The 18,625-nt window shown below is 46.6% G+C and overlaps 1 protein-coding gene across 1 annotated transcript in view; it reads left to right on the top strand.

Annotated features, from left to right (window-relative positions):
• LOC146191919 (cell adhesion molecule Dscam1-like) overlaps nt 1-18,625 on the top strand; it is a 111,520-nt gene that overhangs the window by 7,683 nt on the left and 85,212 nt on the right. Inside the window, exon 5 of the mRNA XM_084600401.1 lies at nt 4,097-4,246. Within this exon, the coding sequence (XP_084456527.1) occupies nt 4,097-4,246 (150 nt within the window). The remainder of the gene's footprint in view (nt 1-4,096; nt 4,247-18,625) is intronic.

The raw sequence follows: 18,625 nt of genomic DNA, 5'->3' as shown, positions 1-18,625 counted from the left end.
TCTGATGCTTGGCCTCTAGGCACACGATTGGGCAAAGCTCAAACTTCCGCAGATTTCTCAGTGGTGCGATCGATGGCAGCAGCTGTGCAGCCGCCGCTCGCACTGCTACGAATTCTGTCCGGATATCGATAGCCCTGGTTTACGAATCCTTGGCGTCTAATTCACGGGGGCTCGCATGAACTCCTCAAATTCATGATACGGTGAGGGTGTCCAGCTTCATGAGCTTTTTTTTTTGTTTTGTTTCTATATACTGAAGAGCACGTGCTTCAATCCCTTCCCTGACTAGACATTTCAGAATGCGTTATGTGTACAAGGGGATACGTTGCATGTTTTAAGGCGATGGTCATCGCTGCCATAAATAAACACCCGATGTATAACCAAATTTGAAGTTTCTTTATACATGCGCCCTATGGGTGTTTTGTACTCAATAAATATAACGAAAGTCGCTTTCTAGCACAACGCAGACCTATAGACCAGAGGACGAAACGGATAGGCTGCTGTTTCGTATCTCATCGTGCTGCATGCCTGGCATATCCTAGCGGAATAGGCTCTCCTCCCGCACAAAGGAAATTGACGAGTGAAAGTATCAGCCCAAACGCCACGCTTTATTTTACACATGAAGAGCATTTTATGTTGCTAACAAATTAATGTGCAATTTCGTCCACGCCTAACAGTGGCTCTTCTAGAAATGCGACCAAACGCTTGCCATAATCTGAACCCAAAATACACTAACTTCTTTCCCGCCCGCGAAGCCTTTGCTTTGCGTTAATGGGGAGTGGTCAGTTAGATCCAGTCACGTGGTTCGCAACCAGTTTACGGAATAGGTGATTTTATCATAGTGTTTTTCGCTCATTTCCATGGCTAAGCATGTGCTCTCTGCCAAGACAATTAGTGCTCAAGGAACAAAATGACTACCGTGAAATACTGCGAACCTTGCAACGTATTGTAAAGTTAATTAAAAACTTGCTTGCTCTTTGTCGGAACCAAAAATGGTGCTAGCTCTTAGGGGTTCAACTGCAGGTCAGCATGAGAGGTGCCTTTCGAGCAGTGATTTAGGTCGGTTATCTATTATGAATATTGAATGCATTAATGACAACCCGGTCGCACCTAGGGAGATATTGAATATGGTCACTCTTACAGTAATAAAACAGGCTTCAGCGCAGCAAGCTACGTCATGGGGAGGAAATAGGCTGCGGGCTGTGTGAATTCGCTTTTAATTGAAGCGCGTGAGCTATATTGATGCGAACTATAAAATAAAAGTCGAAATTTAACTGAGAGATGGACGTGAAAAACGGACACTACAGCAGTATTTGAGGAAGCCGAATTCCACACCAAACAAGATTTTCTCCTGCGGAGGTAGTTTAATTTGTATCTGTCTTAAAGATCTTTTCGACAGGCCAAGACGAGTGGCGTCGAAACGAGCGGGTATTTCCCGGAAACATTAGAATAAAATACTTATGGAGACCGCTTTAACCGGCTCTTGCAAGCATTAATAAACCGTAGTTTACGCTCCGGTATTACTCTGGCAGATCGATCGTGAACAGGCGCGTTAGCAAAGCGGAGAATACTTATATAGTCCAGCCCTTCAAGACGCTCCTAGTCAGCCACTTTCAAACTCCTTCGGAGTGGTGCTTGTATAGAGAAGTAACTTATAGCCCCAAATTAAATGCCTCCCCCCGGTCTTTGAACCGGGAAGGGAGCAGAAGGTGGTTTCGCCTCCTTGTGCTGGCATAGCCTGCCATAATCTTTTCGCAGTTGCTTCGTTTATTTACAGAAATAGTCGTTAGAGCAGGGTTGAAAGAATTTTACAACTGTCCCCAAGTGAACGTTTCCCCCTGCTTTCGCTCGATAAAGCAATTTGTAGACTAGCTGTGGCGTCAAAAAGTAACACTTATAGCGGGATATATGTCTTGAGGGAAGGGAGGGAGAGGAATAGAAGGTGCTTCTCAGTCAAACGACAATTATTTCCATAAGGAGGACGTATACTCCGAACTCTTTGGAACGACTGGTCACGGGACAACGGCTTGCTTGTCAGCACCCCATCACCTTGCTCTACTTTCCTTCATAATAGTTTCTTCCAAGCTAATTCACGATGTCCACTGGCTATTGCGGTTAAGTAGTCGGGATTGAATCCTTTCTCCGGAGGCAGCCGAAAAACAGTCCTCCACTGCGCGTAAACATGCACAAATAAAAAAGTACAGGCAGACAAAGCAAAACGATGCTGATCATTACGAAGTGTGCCACAGACCCTGCAATGTGCAATAAACCACACTTAAAACGAGCGCCTTGTAAAACCTCAGTTAACGTGTCGTAGCTTCATATAGAATATCATACTTCAAACTACCATACATAAGAATGTTTTAACATGCCACACTGTACTTAAATATCTATACATCATAACATAACACGCCTTTACTGAGCACATCGGAGAAATAGGTTCAAAACAGATGCTTGTGCGAGTTGGTAGGCTATATTTGCGGCGAAGAGTGCAAATTGCAGACAAAGCAGACAAAAAGAAAACTCACAAGGTCAGCGCTCGTCTTTTTACAACTTTCTCGTCACCTAAGACCCGCTCATCAGCTTAAATATATTGCGAAGCATTTCACTTATCTTGACTTCTATCTATAACGGATGTCCAAAAAGAGCAACTTCATTAGTGGAAAAAGCCTTTGATACCCTCTATGCCCTGTTTACCAGGGCAAATGTATCGCCAAGCTGTTCCACTTGAAATCCCGTTTGGGTTAGCAGGGTCACGGTTGCAGGGAAGCAGAGAGGCCGGTGGAAACGAGGTTCTGCTGTTGCACGCCGCTGCGCACTGGGCCCATGTAGCCGTTATCGACTATCGCTCAATTACGCCCTTCAGGCGAGCGAGACGCGTTCGTGAGTGCTACTAACGCTTATGGCATAGTAGCAGGCCAGGTTTCTATCTCCACACTTGTGTCGGGAGACAGTAAGATTTGCCTCCCCTCTTGCTCTCAGCGATATGCTGCAAGGACCGCAGGGAGCTATTATGGCGGCAGCTTTATGGTCTCCGAAAAACGCGGAAAACACAGTTGTGCCGTGTTTACAGTAATGCAACCTAAAGAAAACGGCGTTATGAAGGATAAATACTATGTCCTTACACTGTTGAGTCTCGAACAAGTCTGCAGCTGAATGTGTCGAATATTGCAGCTACTTCCGCTGTTGTTCGATCATTGAGGACATTGGTTAAACTGCAGTACCTGTTTGCAGGCAGAAGAACGTAACACTTTTTACGCGCCTCGGAATTTCAAGCCGTCCTCCACAGTTACTCATTCTCTCTGGTCGCGACTGGTGGTTTCCCACCAGCGCTACATGTGTACGTGAACTGTCCTGGTAGGTACAGCTGCCCCACAAGGATTTGTAGTTACGTGGTTGTGCTAAGAGAAATATATAATGCGTATTTATCAAATTTCTGCCTGCGAGGTAATCGTGCATGCTCAAGAAAGGAATTTATTCCAATGTGTTGATATGGCACTCCAGGAATCCTGTTACAAATAAAACAAATTAGCTGGGGTTTAAATTAAACCCGATATGTTACGTAAGCAAAGCTGAAGTAGCTTTTCTTTCTGTTCTTTATTCTTCTTCTTCTTCTACTTCTGCTTCTGCTTCTGCGGCGCGGCATGGCTACCGACCGGATTCAGCCGACGGCTTGAAGAGGGGCCCATTCTGCGGTGGCTCTAAAGATCAAACGTGATTACCGGCCGGGTTTAAGCGATGGGCTGAAACCTGGCGTAGTATTGCTTACGCAATAAAAAAAACGCATTGCACTAAAGCTTTGGATGGATAAAGCAATGAGAAATAAGGCGCTGTGTGTTTGTTTCTGATGAATGCATGCAGTGTGAGAAACTGAGTGTCATACACCGTCCTGATTTACGCATTTATAACTCACAAGGGTTCCCAATTATCACTGAATGATATTTCAACGTGTTCTATGGACAGATGATTAAAAGGCTATTTCTGTCGCTCGTTAATTAAATTCCAAAGTGAAGTTGCCCATAGTGGCATTTTACTTGTTAGGTTGCAATGATTGTTTAACTTAAGAAGATTTACCTTCTCGCATTTCTTCACCTCGCAGAAGACCGCTACTCTCTCCTGGAAAGCGGAGAGCTGCTGGTGCACAAGGCGACGTCCGAAGACGCCGACCGGAGCTACCGCTGCAGAACGCGGCATCGCCTCACGGGTCACTTAATTGCAAGCTCACTGGCCGGCAAGATCACCGTGTCGGGTAATGTATTTGAGATGCCCTTACCTCCAAAGATCTGACGCTTCTTGAGCGTAGTACATTCCTCTACAGAAGCAGCCGAAGTATCACCTGAAGTTTATTTCTTTATTCGACATATTTGCCATAACACATATTGTCGAAGAAAGTGCGCAAAAAAAAAAGGGCAGTCCTGCCTGCCCTAATTATTCTCGAAAGCTATCTATAAATCGAATACGCACTGAATGTTCGACACCCGCAATCCAGGTCCCACAACAGGCAAACCTTAAATAGAAAGCGCTGCATTGCCGAAGGCGTAGCTGGGAACCCCTACAAGTATCGCACATAACTCAGGTCAGGGAAAGTGGCACAGTGAGAAACCTTGTCAGTTGCGACGAACTCTTTGTGGCGGCACCGATAACGGCCAAAAGAGGTCAGAACCTTTCCTGCCCTAATCCAGCGCACGGACAACTCCTCCTCCCGAGTAAGACTATGAGCGGCAGGATAAGTACACGAAGGAATTAGAGCAAGAGTTTGCTCGATTGGAAGTTGGCGGGTGTCTAATGCGTGAATTTCGCGTTTGAATTGTGGTGTTGGCGAAGACTCTTGAGAGTTCCTTGGACTGCCAGAAGATCAAATCAGTCGATATTGTCGACCATAAACTCTGACTGCTCATTGGAGGGTCAAATTCTAAAGTTAAAGCTCAGCTACTTTCGTCATCTGATGAGAAGAAAGGAGTCGCTGGAGAAAGACTTGATGTTGGGAAAGGTTGAGGGTCGCCGGAGAAGGGGTAGGTAGCGAACGCGATGGTTAGATGGCATCCTCGAGGCACTGAAGATGAAGTTATGTGATGTTAGGAAGATAGTGAGAGACCGGAAAGCGTGGCGTGACATGGTCCATAGGGTCACGAAGAGTTGGACACGACTGAACGACTGAACTGAACTGAATGCGTCAATTATTGCCGGTGTATTCAGGTGAAGAACATATGTATCGCTATCAAGGGCGAAAATTCGGGTTATGCATACATAACAGCTGAAATTTTGAGCCGTTGTTATGAATGAATTGTGCAGTTTGGTGACTCCTTCCCTTAAAGATGCGACTGCCACAACTTGAATCAAATATGAGACGCATTCATTTGGGAATGGTCTACGTTTCTGAGTGTGTAGCAAAAATTTCCTTCTATACGGATTTTCCTGCTCTAGCAGCAAGAAATTCAAACTGCAAAAAAAGACAGTAGGCAGCGTTTCTGAAGCGGAATACCAAGCAGGCGGCTAGCATTCTAAGACACGTTTTAGCAACATTAATTGCACTTCTCTGAGCTTCCAGGAAGTACCAAAGTTTGCTCCAACAAATTAGGCACGCTGCCATATAACCTAATAAAGCTCGTTCTTGATAATTAATTTCGATGAGCTAGAAATCTCCCTAGAGAAGTACAGTTAAATTATTGATTACCATTATCATGTGAAACAACATCTGAAGAAAGTACGCTCAATGCTTTCCTAGAAAACTTCCTGGGTATGTGATCTCGAAGAGAAGTAGGGATTTATGTATATTTTAATTTTATTTAATGCGTGTGCCTGTAAAATGGAAGCAATGTCTCTGTAAATTGCCTGAAACTCCAAGACAAAAGGGAGAACGCATACTCGGTATAGGATGCGCGGTAGTAGTAGTAGTAGTATAAAACTTTACTTCGCGAAACGGAAAGGGGTTCAGGGGTTGGAGTCTTGAGCTGCAGATGGTGTTCCTAGGTACAGGATCCCATTGGTTCTTGCTGCCTCTTCGGCCCGCTCGACCAGCGCTAGCTGATCTTGCGGGTCGGAGCTGGGCAAAAGCCCCATCCTACTGTTCGACTGACGGGTTTGCAACTTTGGGCTCTATCGGGCACGCCCAACAGCCCCATGTGGAGTGGTAGAGGGTGACTATCTCTCCGCACCACACGTATTCTGGAGTGTATTGCGTAGACCAAATCTTACTGTATATGTAGCGACTTGGGCATGAGTTTGTTTGTAGCCGTCTCCAGGTAGTTGCTTGATGTCTTGTGAGTGTCTTGTGGGGAAGCAGGTATTTACAGCGCCCTAACTTCCAAAACATGGTGCGCTCTCCGTAGCTGTTCGGAGTAGTATAGGTTTCCCCCTTGGCGTCGCTCGCTTGTTTTGTGTAATCTCGAACTATCGCGTCGACTTTAATGAGAATGGGAGGGACTGCGAACGCCGGTCTATCCTCGCAGTTGTGTGTGTGATGTATCGTTGCATAATGAAAATCCTAGATGTAGATGTGAGGCTGATAGCCGTGGTGAAGCAGCCGGTCAACTGTCTGTGAGCCGACAGTGCGGCCACTAATCCAGAGCTGTTGCGATGAAGTAGAGGAGGCTGCTATTTTGCCCTGCTTGCCTCACGCTGGTCGATTAGTTAGTAATGAGACATTTGAAGGACAGGTATGGAGGGAAGACGGGGAGATAAATTATGGCGCTGAACGCCTCGTGATCGATTCGTTCAATAAAGTCTCGCTGTCAATAAAGTCTCGCTGTCATTTTGCTTCAGAATATCTGAAGCAAAATGACTCCGCGGAGAATGATTAGTATTTCAGTTGCTATAACAGCAGTAGTGTCAACCATTCTAGTATAGGAAAGGAAACGGACTTGTGGTCGGGGATAAGATCCATATATTTTCAACCACTATAGCAAGCAAGCTGCAATAATGTGGTCATATACATAGGGGATCATAGGCGCTAGGATAATATGAAGCAGGGACCACGAAGGTAGTTGCCGTTGATCTAACTTGAATATTCGGACAGCCATAGAATACTTTGAGGATTTCGGAATCACTGCGGGATGCCAATATCATTGAATACTTCCTGCAGTATCTGCAACGCACTTCTTTGGGTTGCAAAAGTAGATGTAAAGCATGCCATCACATGCTGAAATAGTGCTAGTATCGAAGTGCTATATCGAGAGCAGTAGCTCTGCCACGAAGAGGTCTAAAGAAACCTCAGCCGAGGAAACAAATCCTGATAACACTGCACAAGGACTAGGAAAGCAGTCACAATGTGCGAAAAAGTGATGAGCTGCCAGTTGAGGAAATATCCGAATTTAGAGCTCAGAAAATGCTTTCTCTATATGCAGCTGCTGTATAAAGGCGCTCTATGGTAAGACTAGTCGCCCAAAGTGCCCATTGCTCTGCGTAATTTTGATCTGGCCGCATCATGCAGCCTCGCGTCGGCGGCGAAGCCGCGCAGTAGCAGAATGAAAAGAGGGAACCGCTGGACGGTCGCCAGTGTTACGACCAACATAATGATTCACCGGACAACGGAGGACCCTACGAATAACAGTGTGTATATCCAGGTTAGGGTAATTCTCATGTCTACAGCTTAAGGCGTGAAAGTGGACAAAGCAACCGAGAGCGTAGACAGGGTGGGGGAGTGTTTTATTTAGATAAACGATATCTGTGCGTACGAGTCCTATGATTCCCAGCGTGCATTTCGGCCTATTTTCTGGAGTCGGGAAAGTGCAGTGAAGATTGAGATATCGAGGTGGTCACTGCCCAACTATTTGGTTCAACAACCCAACGATGGTTGTCGATACCCAAGTGCTCACACAAACCACGTGAATACAGGATGCCCCGTGGCACGCGCGTTGAAATTTGTTGTTAGTTTAGAAGACGTAATGAATGCACTAGAAGGGAGACAACAAAGTGAGCGCTTCTAGAGCAATCCAAGAAAAAGAACAAGAAGTTTGACCGTGCTTTAAGTCTCCGTCAACTAAAATGAGAGTATCTAATTTGTTATAGACGAGGACACGAATCCAAGTTAGATTGGAAGATGCGTATTCAGGACGGTCACAGCAAATATATTCTAAATTCACTTATGTGTGGATTTTTGAACGAAAGACAGTGACGTCTTATAGATTGCTATACTACCACAAAAGGTATACCATAGATTGCAAACTTACAAGTATGCACGGAGGCAGAGATGCCACAGTGGCCAGGGGTGAAAGGAGAATTCTATGCGCCATCACTCTGTAGGCGAGAAACGAAAATTATCTGTAGCAAAAGGAAAGCCTAAGCCTTGCGTTGGCAGTGCCCACGCTGGAGTTAACTTCAAATGGGTTATTGATTAAGCTTGGGTGGTTCAATTAGACTAGTATAAATTATATTCTACACATCAAGACATCCATCGGTGGTCTTTATCAATAACAATATTTTGTTATAAATAGTTACCAATATCTCCTAAGATAGTTATAAAATAATAAGTTAGATGCTTATAATTCGCCTGCCTCTAGAGCAGACGCGATCACGTGTGCACTCATCAGCTCTCTTCAAATGCACCGGCTTCTAGTCTTAGTTTCAGCTATCTAGCTGAATCCGTCTTACGAAGTGTCCCTGGCAGTCGAGCACCACCATCACGCGAAGACACGCCCTCGCCTAAGCCCATGCACTTTTACACACGTATGGTACAATGTAAGACAATACCGCACTAGTGCGGGGCACAGGTTCTATCACACGTGTTTAAACTGACCGACACCAGCACGAGATTCTTTGTCTACTCTACATTGGATTTATGCACTATTCCCCAGTCAGTATTCAATAATCAATTATTCAGTAAATCACACTATAACCCGTCACCCAATATTTAAACAATGCTTCATTATCATATTCACTTCATGTCAGGCATCTATTATTTTGCGGCACGTTTTTCAACCTGTCTTTGAATTAAGGTATATTTCAAGTAGACGAGCAGTTTCCCTTAGTGCCATCCCTCATCAGATGAATTCCGGAGGCCGCCCCTACGGAGGACTAGGCCCCACCCAAACATTTCCCCCGTCAGAATTTCGGACTTGTGCTGAAGGCTCACTCTCAAACCGACACCACCGAGATCTTGACAAGGCCTGCGCACCCCAGCAGCCTACGTCACGACAGGCGGATGGCGATAAAGTACTAGCAAATGAAGGTGCGAGCGCGAATCTGAGTCTAGTCACATGATGTCATCTCGCCCCTTTACCCAAGCCTGTAAGCGCAGATTCAGTGGCTGACACCTTATCGCTCATCCGCTTGTCGTGACGTTCGCTGATGGGAGAGAAGGTGATGCAAAGGCCTTGTTAGAATATCGGTGGTGACGCTCAAACCTGGGTACTGGGTCGGATTTTCGGCACAACTAGGCATAAATTCTTAACATAAAAATATATTACCAGCAGTAATTACAGCGCTGATAGCGCTTTTTGTCGGCAGTGCTATCGTTACTGAGAATATAGAGGCACCTACTTAACTTTCCCATTACAAGCGCCTCAAGACGCCAAAACACAACTTCTCAGTGTTTTTCGAAATATCTTATGATGCATCACACCGGGTTGAGATGTGCAACACAGCAGACACTGAGCGGTAAAGTGTGCTTTAATTCCGTTACTGATTTATGTAGCCTCAGTAAAAATGAAGTAAAACAGATGCTATGAATCACATAAAAAATTACCTATATAAATCTATCATATTTTTCGCAGACCGTGTGGTGTAGGTGTCTTACTGATTGGTTTCCGATCGAGAAAGGAGTGAGGCAAGGCTGCATACTGTCGCCCTGCCTATTTAACCTATATGCAGAGTGCATCATGAGGAAGGCCGGTCTGGACGAGTCTTCAGCTGGAGTGAAGATTGCTGGAAAACGTATCAACAACCTTAGATATGCGGATGATACCACTTTAATGGCAGAAAGTGAAGTGGAACTCAAGAGACTTCTGATCCGCGTACAAGAAGAGAGTGAGAAGTTTGGGCTTAAACTGAACATTAAAAATACAAAGATCATGGCGTCTTGCCCTATCAAGTCCTGGAGCATCAATGGACAAGAAGTGGAAGCTGTGACAGATTTTCTGTTCTTGGGCTCCAAGATTACCTCGGAAGGAGACTGCAGCCATGAAATTAGGAAACGCCTGCTTCTGGGAAAGAGAGCAATGGTTAGCCTTGACCGCCTAGTAAAGAGCAGAGACATTAGTCTGCCAACCAAGATCCGTATAACTCGTGCTATGGTCTTTCCAGTTGTGATGTATGGATGCGAGAGTTGGACTGTGAAAAAGGCTGACCGGCGAAGAATTGACGCGTTTGAATTGTGGTGCTGGCGAAGACTCTTGAGAGTTCCTTGGACTGCCAGAAGATCAAATCAGTCGATATTGTCGACCATAAACCCTGACTGCTCATTGGAGTGTCAAATTTTAAAGTTAAAGCTCAGCTACTTTGGTCATCTGATGAGAAGAGAGGAGTTGCTGGAGAAAGATTTGATGTTGGGAAGGGTTGAGGGTCGCCGGAGAAGGGGTGGGCAGCGAACGCGTTGGTTAGATGGCATCCTCGAGGCACTGCAGATGAAGTTATGTGATGTTAGGAAGATAGTGAGAGACCGGAGAGCGTGGCGTGACATGGTCCATAGGGTCACGAAGAGTCGGACACGACTGAACGACTAAACTGAAACTGAAACTATGGTGTAGGTCGGTCATTTTAAAGTGTTATAGTTAAAGGTCACATTTACACAGGCACATCGGTGTCAGACTTTGGACTCAATAATCACGGGTACGGCGCGCGCATGTGGCAGCTTGCAGCTGACATAACCGAGCATTGAGCCCGAGTATAATGGCTACCAGGCGGAGCGTATGCACTTTTTGCGCCATAAGCCAAGGCCTCGTTCGTGTCTAAACAAATGATTGAAAAAATTCCATTGCATCGCTGGGAACCGATTGCCTGCAGTTCAGTTCAGTCGTGTCCGACTCTTCGTGACCCTATGGACCATGTCACGCCACGCTTTCCGGTCTCTCACTATCTTCCTAACATCACATAACTTCATCAGTGCCTCGAGGATGCCATGTAACCATCGCGTTCGCTGCCTACCCCTTCTCCGGCGACCCTCAACATTTCCAATCATCAAGTCTGTAGCCGCTCGAAGGGACGACGCGTACAGCAGCACGGTCAGTGCAAGAATGATGACGTTTATTGCCAGCACAGTTTATAAAGGCACGAACACGCGCGCTGTCTCTACTGCGCATCACTGATACGCATCGGCACTGATAACGGTCACTACACGTGTCCGATACATCCTCCCTTGGGACGAACAAAAATTACACACTTGTAAAAATATAAGCAGCGATCACAACTATGGCACTTGATTGAATTGTTCGTCATAGTGTAACTTCTTTGGGGGCCGGGTGCTACGAGTTGACCTTCTCAAAGGGGGTGGCGATGGGATGCTCGGCGAAGAATCACGGCCACTTGCTGGTAGCGTCGATCCCACGCCGTTTTGTGAAGAGACTCCCGAGGATTGTGCACTTGGTTCAGCTCCGCTCGTAGGCTGCTGTGTCCGGGACTGGGAGCCTGTGCAACTTTCCTCGTCGTCATCGCTTTCACTACTGCTATACCGCTCCTTTGTCGTAATCAGATGCCGGCGGTTTCGCCGCAACATGCGATGATCTTGGGTTTTTACCAGGTATGATCGTGGAGCGCTTTCGGCAATGACCTTCGCCTTGCGTGACCAACCCGCAGCATCCTGAAGCCGCACTGTTGCGCCTCCGGGTAGTACCGCCAAAGGCTTTCCAGCCCTGGCTTGGCGGTGTTTCCTCACTTTTAGACGGGATACCCGGCCGAAGTCAGGAAGGTTAGAACGAAGGTGCCTTCTCTGAAGGAGCTCACCCGGTGAATGGCCATCTTCGAGTGGTGTAGAGCGGTATGCTAGGAGACCGAGCCAGAAGTCCTCCCTCGCCTCGATGGTCTTTTTCAGGATACGCTTGACGATCTGCACACCCTTTTCAGCCAAGCCGTTGGACTGCGGATAACGGGGACTCGAGGTTATGTGATGAAAGTCGTACGTTTTAGCAAACAGGGCAAATTCGCGGCTCGAGAACTGGGGTCCGTTATCCGTACAGACTTCCACTGGTACACCGCACCTGGCGAACATGGCACTAAGGGCTGCAATTGTGGTTTCAGCGGTTGTGTCTTCTAGAATGTCGACCTCAGGAAAATTGGAAAAGGCATCATAAGCAACCACGTACGACTTGCCCGCATACGAAAAGATGTCCACTCCAACCCTGTACCAAGCACATTTCGGAACTGGTCGCATCAGAAGTGGTTCCTGCGGCTGTCTGTACGCGTACTGTCTGCACGTTGCGCAGCTTTCTACACAGGTAGCGATGTCTCCATTCATACCAGGCCAAAATACGAGTTTTCGCGCCCTCTCCTTGCACTTTTGCAACCCGAGGCGACCCGCATGAATCCTTTCCAGCATGAGTCGTCGCATACTCTTCGGAATTACAACTTTTGCACCCTTTAGTACAACTCCATTAACGACAGATAGTTCTTTCGAAAATGGCTTGAGTTCACCTGTCACCGGCTGCCCGCTCACCAAGCGTGCAATCACTGTCTGCAGGTAGGCATCTCGACAAGTTTCCAGCTGCAGTGACCGGTGTGTTTCGGGGGTGACCATGTAGCCCAAGGACTGCACTGCATGAACCTCAACGTCATTTGTTGTGCGAACTTTGTCTTCGCCCTGTTCCACCGTTGACCGTGACAACATGTCAGCGAGCAGCAGCTGCTTTCCTGGAATGTACTGCAAGATCAAGTCATATTTTAGCAAACGCAAAAAGAATCGTTGCACTTGCGGTGGCATGTCAGCAATTTCTTTCCGTGCTATCGCCACCAGCGGCTTGTGATCAGTCTAGATAAGCACCTTTCTTCCGTACACAAACTCGTGAAACCTTTCGCAGCCAAAACATATTCCAAGCGCTTCTTTTTCGATTTGTGCATAGTTCTTTTCGGCTTGCGTTAAGACACGAGATGCGTACGCTACAGGCCTCCATTCACCGTGGTAGCATTGCAGTAACGCTGCACCAACACCATCCTTCGATGCATCGCAACTAATCTTAGTTTGTCTCTGCGGATCAAAGATTGCAAGTAGGGGGGCGGTGGTCAAGATTTGAGTTAACTTTTTCCACTCCAGCGCATGATTTTCGGTCCATTGGAACTCTGACCGAGATTTTACAAGCTCACGCAAAAGAGTTGTTCGCTCGGACAATTGTGGCACGAATTTGCTGAAATAGTTAACCACACCCAACATTCGCTGGATGTCATTCTTGGACGTTGGTGTTGGCATTTTCACCAAGCTTTTGATTAGCTTTGGGTCAGGCGATATTCCGTTTCGGCTTATGACATCACCAAGGAATTTCACTTCATTCAACCCAAATTTACATTTCTGGGCGTTAAAAGTTAAGCCTGCTTTCTCGGCAGCCTTAAGCACTGCTATCAACCGCTCATCGTGTTCTTGCTTACTGGAACCCTATACTAAAATATCGTCCACATATCAGTACGCCCGGTAAGCCGTCAAATACTTGACTCATGCTTTGTTGAAATACTTCCGGTGCGGAAGAAATGCCGAAGGGCAAACGGAGAAAGCGGTATCTCCCAAACGGTGAAGAAAAAGTGCAGATTTTAGAAGTCCGCTCATCGAGCGGTATCTGATGATAGCCAGAGTTTGCGTCAAGACAGCTGAAGTACTTTGTATTGGTTAAATGGGCTTCCAAATCCTCTCGCCTAGGAAGCGGGAAATGCTGCCGCTTTATGTACTTGTTGATAGCTCTTGGATCCATGCAAACCCGCATCGCGCCATCTTTCTTTTTTGCCAACACTAAAGGGCTGACCCAGTCAGTAGGTTCGTTCACCCTGACAATTATACCAGCACGTACCATTTTTTCAAGTTCTTTCTTTAGGGGTTCTTCTAGCGCCACTGGAACTCGTCGAGCTGGTTGCACTACAGGAACCACATCAGAAGAAAGGACCATGCTGTACGCCTGCTTCAAACAACCGAGGCCATGAAAAACGTGCCTGAAATTGTTTAGAAGGGCGTCGTATGAAGTCTTGTCTATGGCACATACTTTACGCTGAACTAGCCCCAGAGCTTCACTTGCTTCTAGTCCGAGTATGGCCTGCCGTTCGTTTTTCACCACAAAAAACTTCACTGTAGCAGACGTGTTCGCTTGGTGTACTTCTAGCGTACACGTTCCAAAACACGTTATAGTGCCACCGTTATACGCCCGCAGGACCGAATTAGTCGGCTTCAGCGCCTCTGCTCCCCGCAGTTTTTTGTAAACAGACATGGGAAGCAGGCTTGCCTGCGATCCGGTGTCTACCTTAAATCTGACCTCGCAGTTACGAACTTGAGCCTTGACCATCCAATCCCTTTCTCGTCTTGCGGTGGTGACCTCTAGAATGTCAAAGTCCTCTTCTTCCAGTTCCCTTACTTCACTCACCCTTGCAGACGCACAGGCACTTGCAAAATGGTTCGCCTTGTGACACAAGCGACACTTCTTACCGAAGGCTGGGCATTGTTTGGGCTTGTGCCAGCGGTTGCACTTACTACAATGAAAAGATGCTTTAACTTATTTCCGCTCATTTGCAGGAGCCGGGCGCTTCGAAATCGTGTCGACACATTCGTCCCCTTTGCGCCATATTTTGTTCCGCTGGGCTACCGTTTCTGCTGCTCTGCACATTTCTTCTGCCTTTTGCAAAGTCAGTTGGTTATCTCGAAGCATTTTCTCGCGTAGTCGATGATTAAGCGTACCGAACACTATCTGGTCCCTTATCATTGATTCTTGCAACGTGCCAAAGTTACACTGTGCTGCTTGCTTTTTCAGGTCGCGAATAAACCTTTCAAATGGTTCGCCCTCCGCTTGCTTTCTTGAACGGAATACGTATCTCTCATGCACTTCGTTGCTAACTTCGGCACAATAGGCATCAAATTTTCTCACCACGGGGCTGTAGTCCTTTTCTTCATTCAACTCGAACTGGAAGTTGTTGAAGACGTCCAAAGCGTCGTCGCCCGCAACGCTCAACAGGAGTGTTGCCTTGGCTGCTTCTGTTTTCGGCTGGTCCGTAGGTGCTGTCGCCTGCAGATATAACTCAAACTTCTGCTTAAAACGCTTCCAATTTTCTGCTACATTACCAGTCAGCCGCAAAGGCTCCGGTGTCTTCAGCAGGGCCATGGCGCACCGGACTCGGGAACGATTTCCTTCAGGCCTCAAAGGGCCACTTCTGACACCATGTAGCCGCTCGAAGGGACGACGCGTACAGCAGCACGGTCAGTGCAAGAATGATGACGTTTATTGTCAGCACAGTTTATAAAGGCACGAACACGCGCGCTGTCTCTACTGCGCATCACTGATACGCATCGGCACTGATAACAGTCACTACACGTGTCCGATACAAAGTCTTTCTCCAGCGACTCCTCTCTTCTCATCAGATGACCAAAGTAGCTGAGCTTTAACTTTAGAATTTGACCCTCCAATGAGCAGTCAGGGTTTATGGTCGACAATATCGACTGACTTGATCTTCTGGCAGTCCAAGGAACTCTCAAGAGTCTTCGCCAACACCGCAATTCAAACGCGTCAATTCTTCGGCGGTCAGCCTTTTTCACAGTCCAACTCTCGCATCCATACATCACAACTGGAAAGACCATAGCACGAGTTATACGGATCTTGGTTGGCAGACTAATGTCTCTGCTCTTTACTAGGCGGTCAAGGCTAACCATTGCTCTCTTTCCCAGAAGCAGGCGTCTCCTAATTTCATGGCTGCAGTCTCCTTCCGAGGTAATCTTGGAGCCCAAGAAGAGAAAATCTGTCACAGCTTCCACTTCTTGTCCATTGATGCTCTAGGACTTGATAGGGCAAGACGCCATGATCTTTGTCTTTTTAACGTTCAGTTTAAGCCCAAACTTCTCACTCTTTTCTTGTACGCGCATCAGAAGTCTCTTGAGTTCCACTTCACTTTCTGCCATTAAAGTGGTATCATCCGCATATCTAAGGTTGTTGATACGTTTTCCAGCAATCTTCACTCCAGCTGAAGACTCGTCCAGACCGGCCTTCCTCATGATGCACTCTGCATATAGGTTAAATAGGCAGGGCGACAGTATGCAGCCTTGCCTCACTCCTTTCTCAATCGGAAACCAATCAGTAAGACCATGCCCAGTTCTGACTGTGGCCTCTTGTCCTTCATACAGGTTCCTGAGGAGACAGATGAGGTAAATTGGAACTCCCATCTATTGGAGAGCTTGCCACAATCTGCTGTGATCTACGCAGTCAAACGCTTTCGCATAATCAATAAAGCAGAAGTAGATGGTTTTCTTTAACTCTCTTGCTTTTTCTATGATCCAGCGAAGGTTGGCAATTTGGTCTCTAGTTCCTCTGCCCCTGCGAAACCCAGCTTGCACGTCCGGAAGCTCCCGATCCACATACTGCTCGAGCCTTCCTGGGAGGATTTTAAACATCACCTTGCTAGCATGCGAAATAAGCGCGATCGTGCGGTAGTTGGAACAATCTTTGGCACTGCCTTTCTTTGGAATGGGGATGTAAACTGACCTCCTCCAATCCTGTGGCCACTGCAGGGTTGTCCAAATCTTTTGACATAATGTATGCAGTGTGTTAACAGCGTCGTGGTTGAGGTTTTGAAGCAACTCAGCTGGAATGCCATCAATTCCGCTAGCTTTGTTCTTAGCAAGGCTGGCTAAGGCCCATTCAACTTCACTCTTCAGGATGCCCGGCTCGAGACCAGTACTCACAACCGTCTTATGTTGGGTTTGCACATCCGGGTCCTTCTTGTACAGTTCTTCTGTGTATTCCTGCCACCTCTTCTTTATCTCTGACGCTTCAGTGCGGTCCTTGCCTCGTTTACCCTTTATCACGCCCAGCTTAGCACAGAAGCTTCCTTTGATATCTTTGATTGTCTTATACAGAGCTCTTGTGTTCCTTAATTGGCTGTTGTCCTCAACTGCTTGGCACTGTATGTTCAGGAAGGCATTCTTATCTCTCCTTGCTATTTTCTGAAAATCCGCATTGAGAGCCTTGTATCTTTCTCTTTCCCCCAGAAATTTTGCCATCCTCCTTTCCTCAGCTATTTGCAAAGCCTCTTCAGATAACCGGTTTGCTTTCTTGCATTTCTTTTGCTTTGGAACTCCCTTAGTAGCAACTTCTTGTATTATATCACGAACATCAGTCCACATCTCTTCGGGCTCTCTGTCTTCTAGATCTAATTCTTGAAATCGATTCCTCACTTCCACAGCATATTCTAATGGAATTTGATCCAGATCATACCTGAAAGGCCTTCTAGTTTTCTGCGTTTTCCTCAATCGAAGCTTAGTTTTGGCAACAAGAAGCTGATGATCGGTGCCATAATCGGCCCCAGGCCTTGTTTTTACTGCTTGTATAGCGCTTCTCCATCTCTGCCGGCAAAGAATATAATCGATCTGATTCCTGTACAGACCGTCCGGTGAAGTCCATGTGTACAGGTGCCTCTAGTGCTGTTGAAAATGAGTATTCGCTATGGTCAGGTTGTTTTCTTGACAAAACTCTACTAGCCTCTGCCCAGCTTCATTTGGCTCGCCAGGACCGAACTTGCCTATAATTCCGGATATTTCTTCACTCCCGACCTTAGCATTCCAGTCTCCTATGAGAAAAACGACGTCTGATAATGGGGTGCGGTCTAAAATGCATTGTAGGTCTGCATAAAACCTCTCAACGTCAGCTTCTTCAGCAGTAGTGGTCGGTGCATAGACTTGGATAACTGTTATGTTGAAAGGGTGACCTTGGATCCGAAGTGAAATCATTCGGTCGTTTTTGGGGTTGTACCCTAGCACTGGTTTGCCCATTCTTCTGTTTACTATGAGAGCGACCCCATTCCTTCTCTTGGATTCGTGCCCTCAATAAAAGACATAATGGTCGCCGGAGTTAAATTCTCCCATTCCAGTCCACTTGAGCTCGCTGATACCCAAGATATCAATGTTCAGTCTGTCCATTTCTCGCTTGACGACATCTAGTTTACCTTGCGACATCCAGTTTACCTTGTGCGATTGCCTGCACACAGTACAAAATGATGAAAGGTGCTCTGGAGAGAACGTTCCTGATGCTCAACCTAAATAACACAAGTAACTTGCGCGACCGCATCCTTTTAGAAACCAGTTTTAATATTGAAAAAAGATGAATTATAAAATAGAGAAAAAAAAATGTCAAAGAGCCAAGATTCAAAATCTCAACGAGTGGCTTTACTTTGACGCAAATCTATTTTTGAGCACCTCTTCCATTCTGCGTTGCTGCAAGGCCTTTTTGAGATTCGTGGGCGCTGGTCGCACGCATTGCGGACAGTACGCCACGAAGACGTGCCTAGGGTCCGGCAGGCCTTCGGGCGTTTTGTCGGGCAGTTTTGGAAGCACACACTCGTACGTTTGACTGTAAGGTATTTTCTGCTCAGCTGAAAGTGTGGCCTATTAGTATGCACATTGTTTCAAGTACCAGCATCTGTTTAGATTCGTGTAGATGATAGAAAGAGAAAAGACGGTGATTATCAAAGGGGCTCTTTCTCTGTACAGCAGATGGCTGAAGCCCAATCACCAAAATCGCCAGGCGGA

Source organism: Amblyomma maculatum, chromosome 4, assembly GCF_055883805.1.
Source record: "Amblyomma maculatum isolate TAMU_Amacu chromosome 4, ASM5588380v1, whole genome shotgun sequence".
Classification (NCBI taxonomy): Eukaryota; Metazoa; Arthropoda; class Arachnida; order Ixodida; family Ixodidae; genus Amblyomma; species Amblyomma maculatum.
The sequence above is the reverse complement of the archived record's forward strand: the minus strand, read 5'-3'. Positions and strand labels throughout refer to the sequence as shown.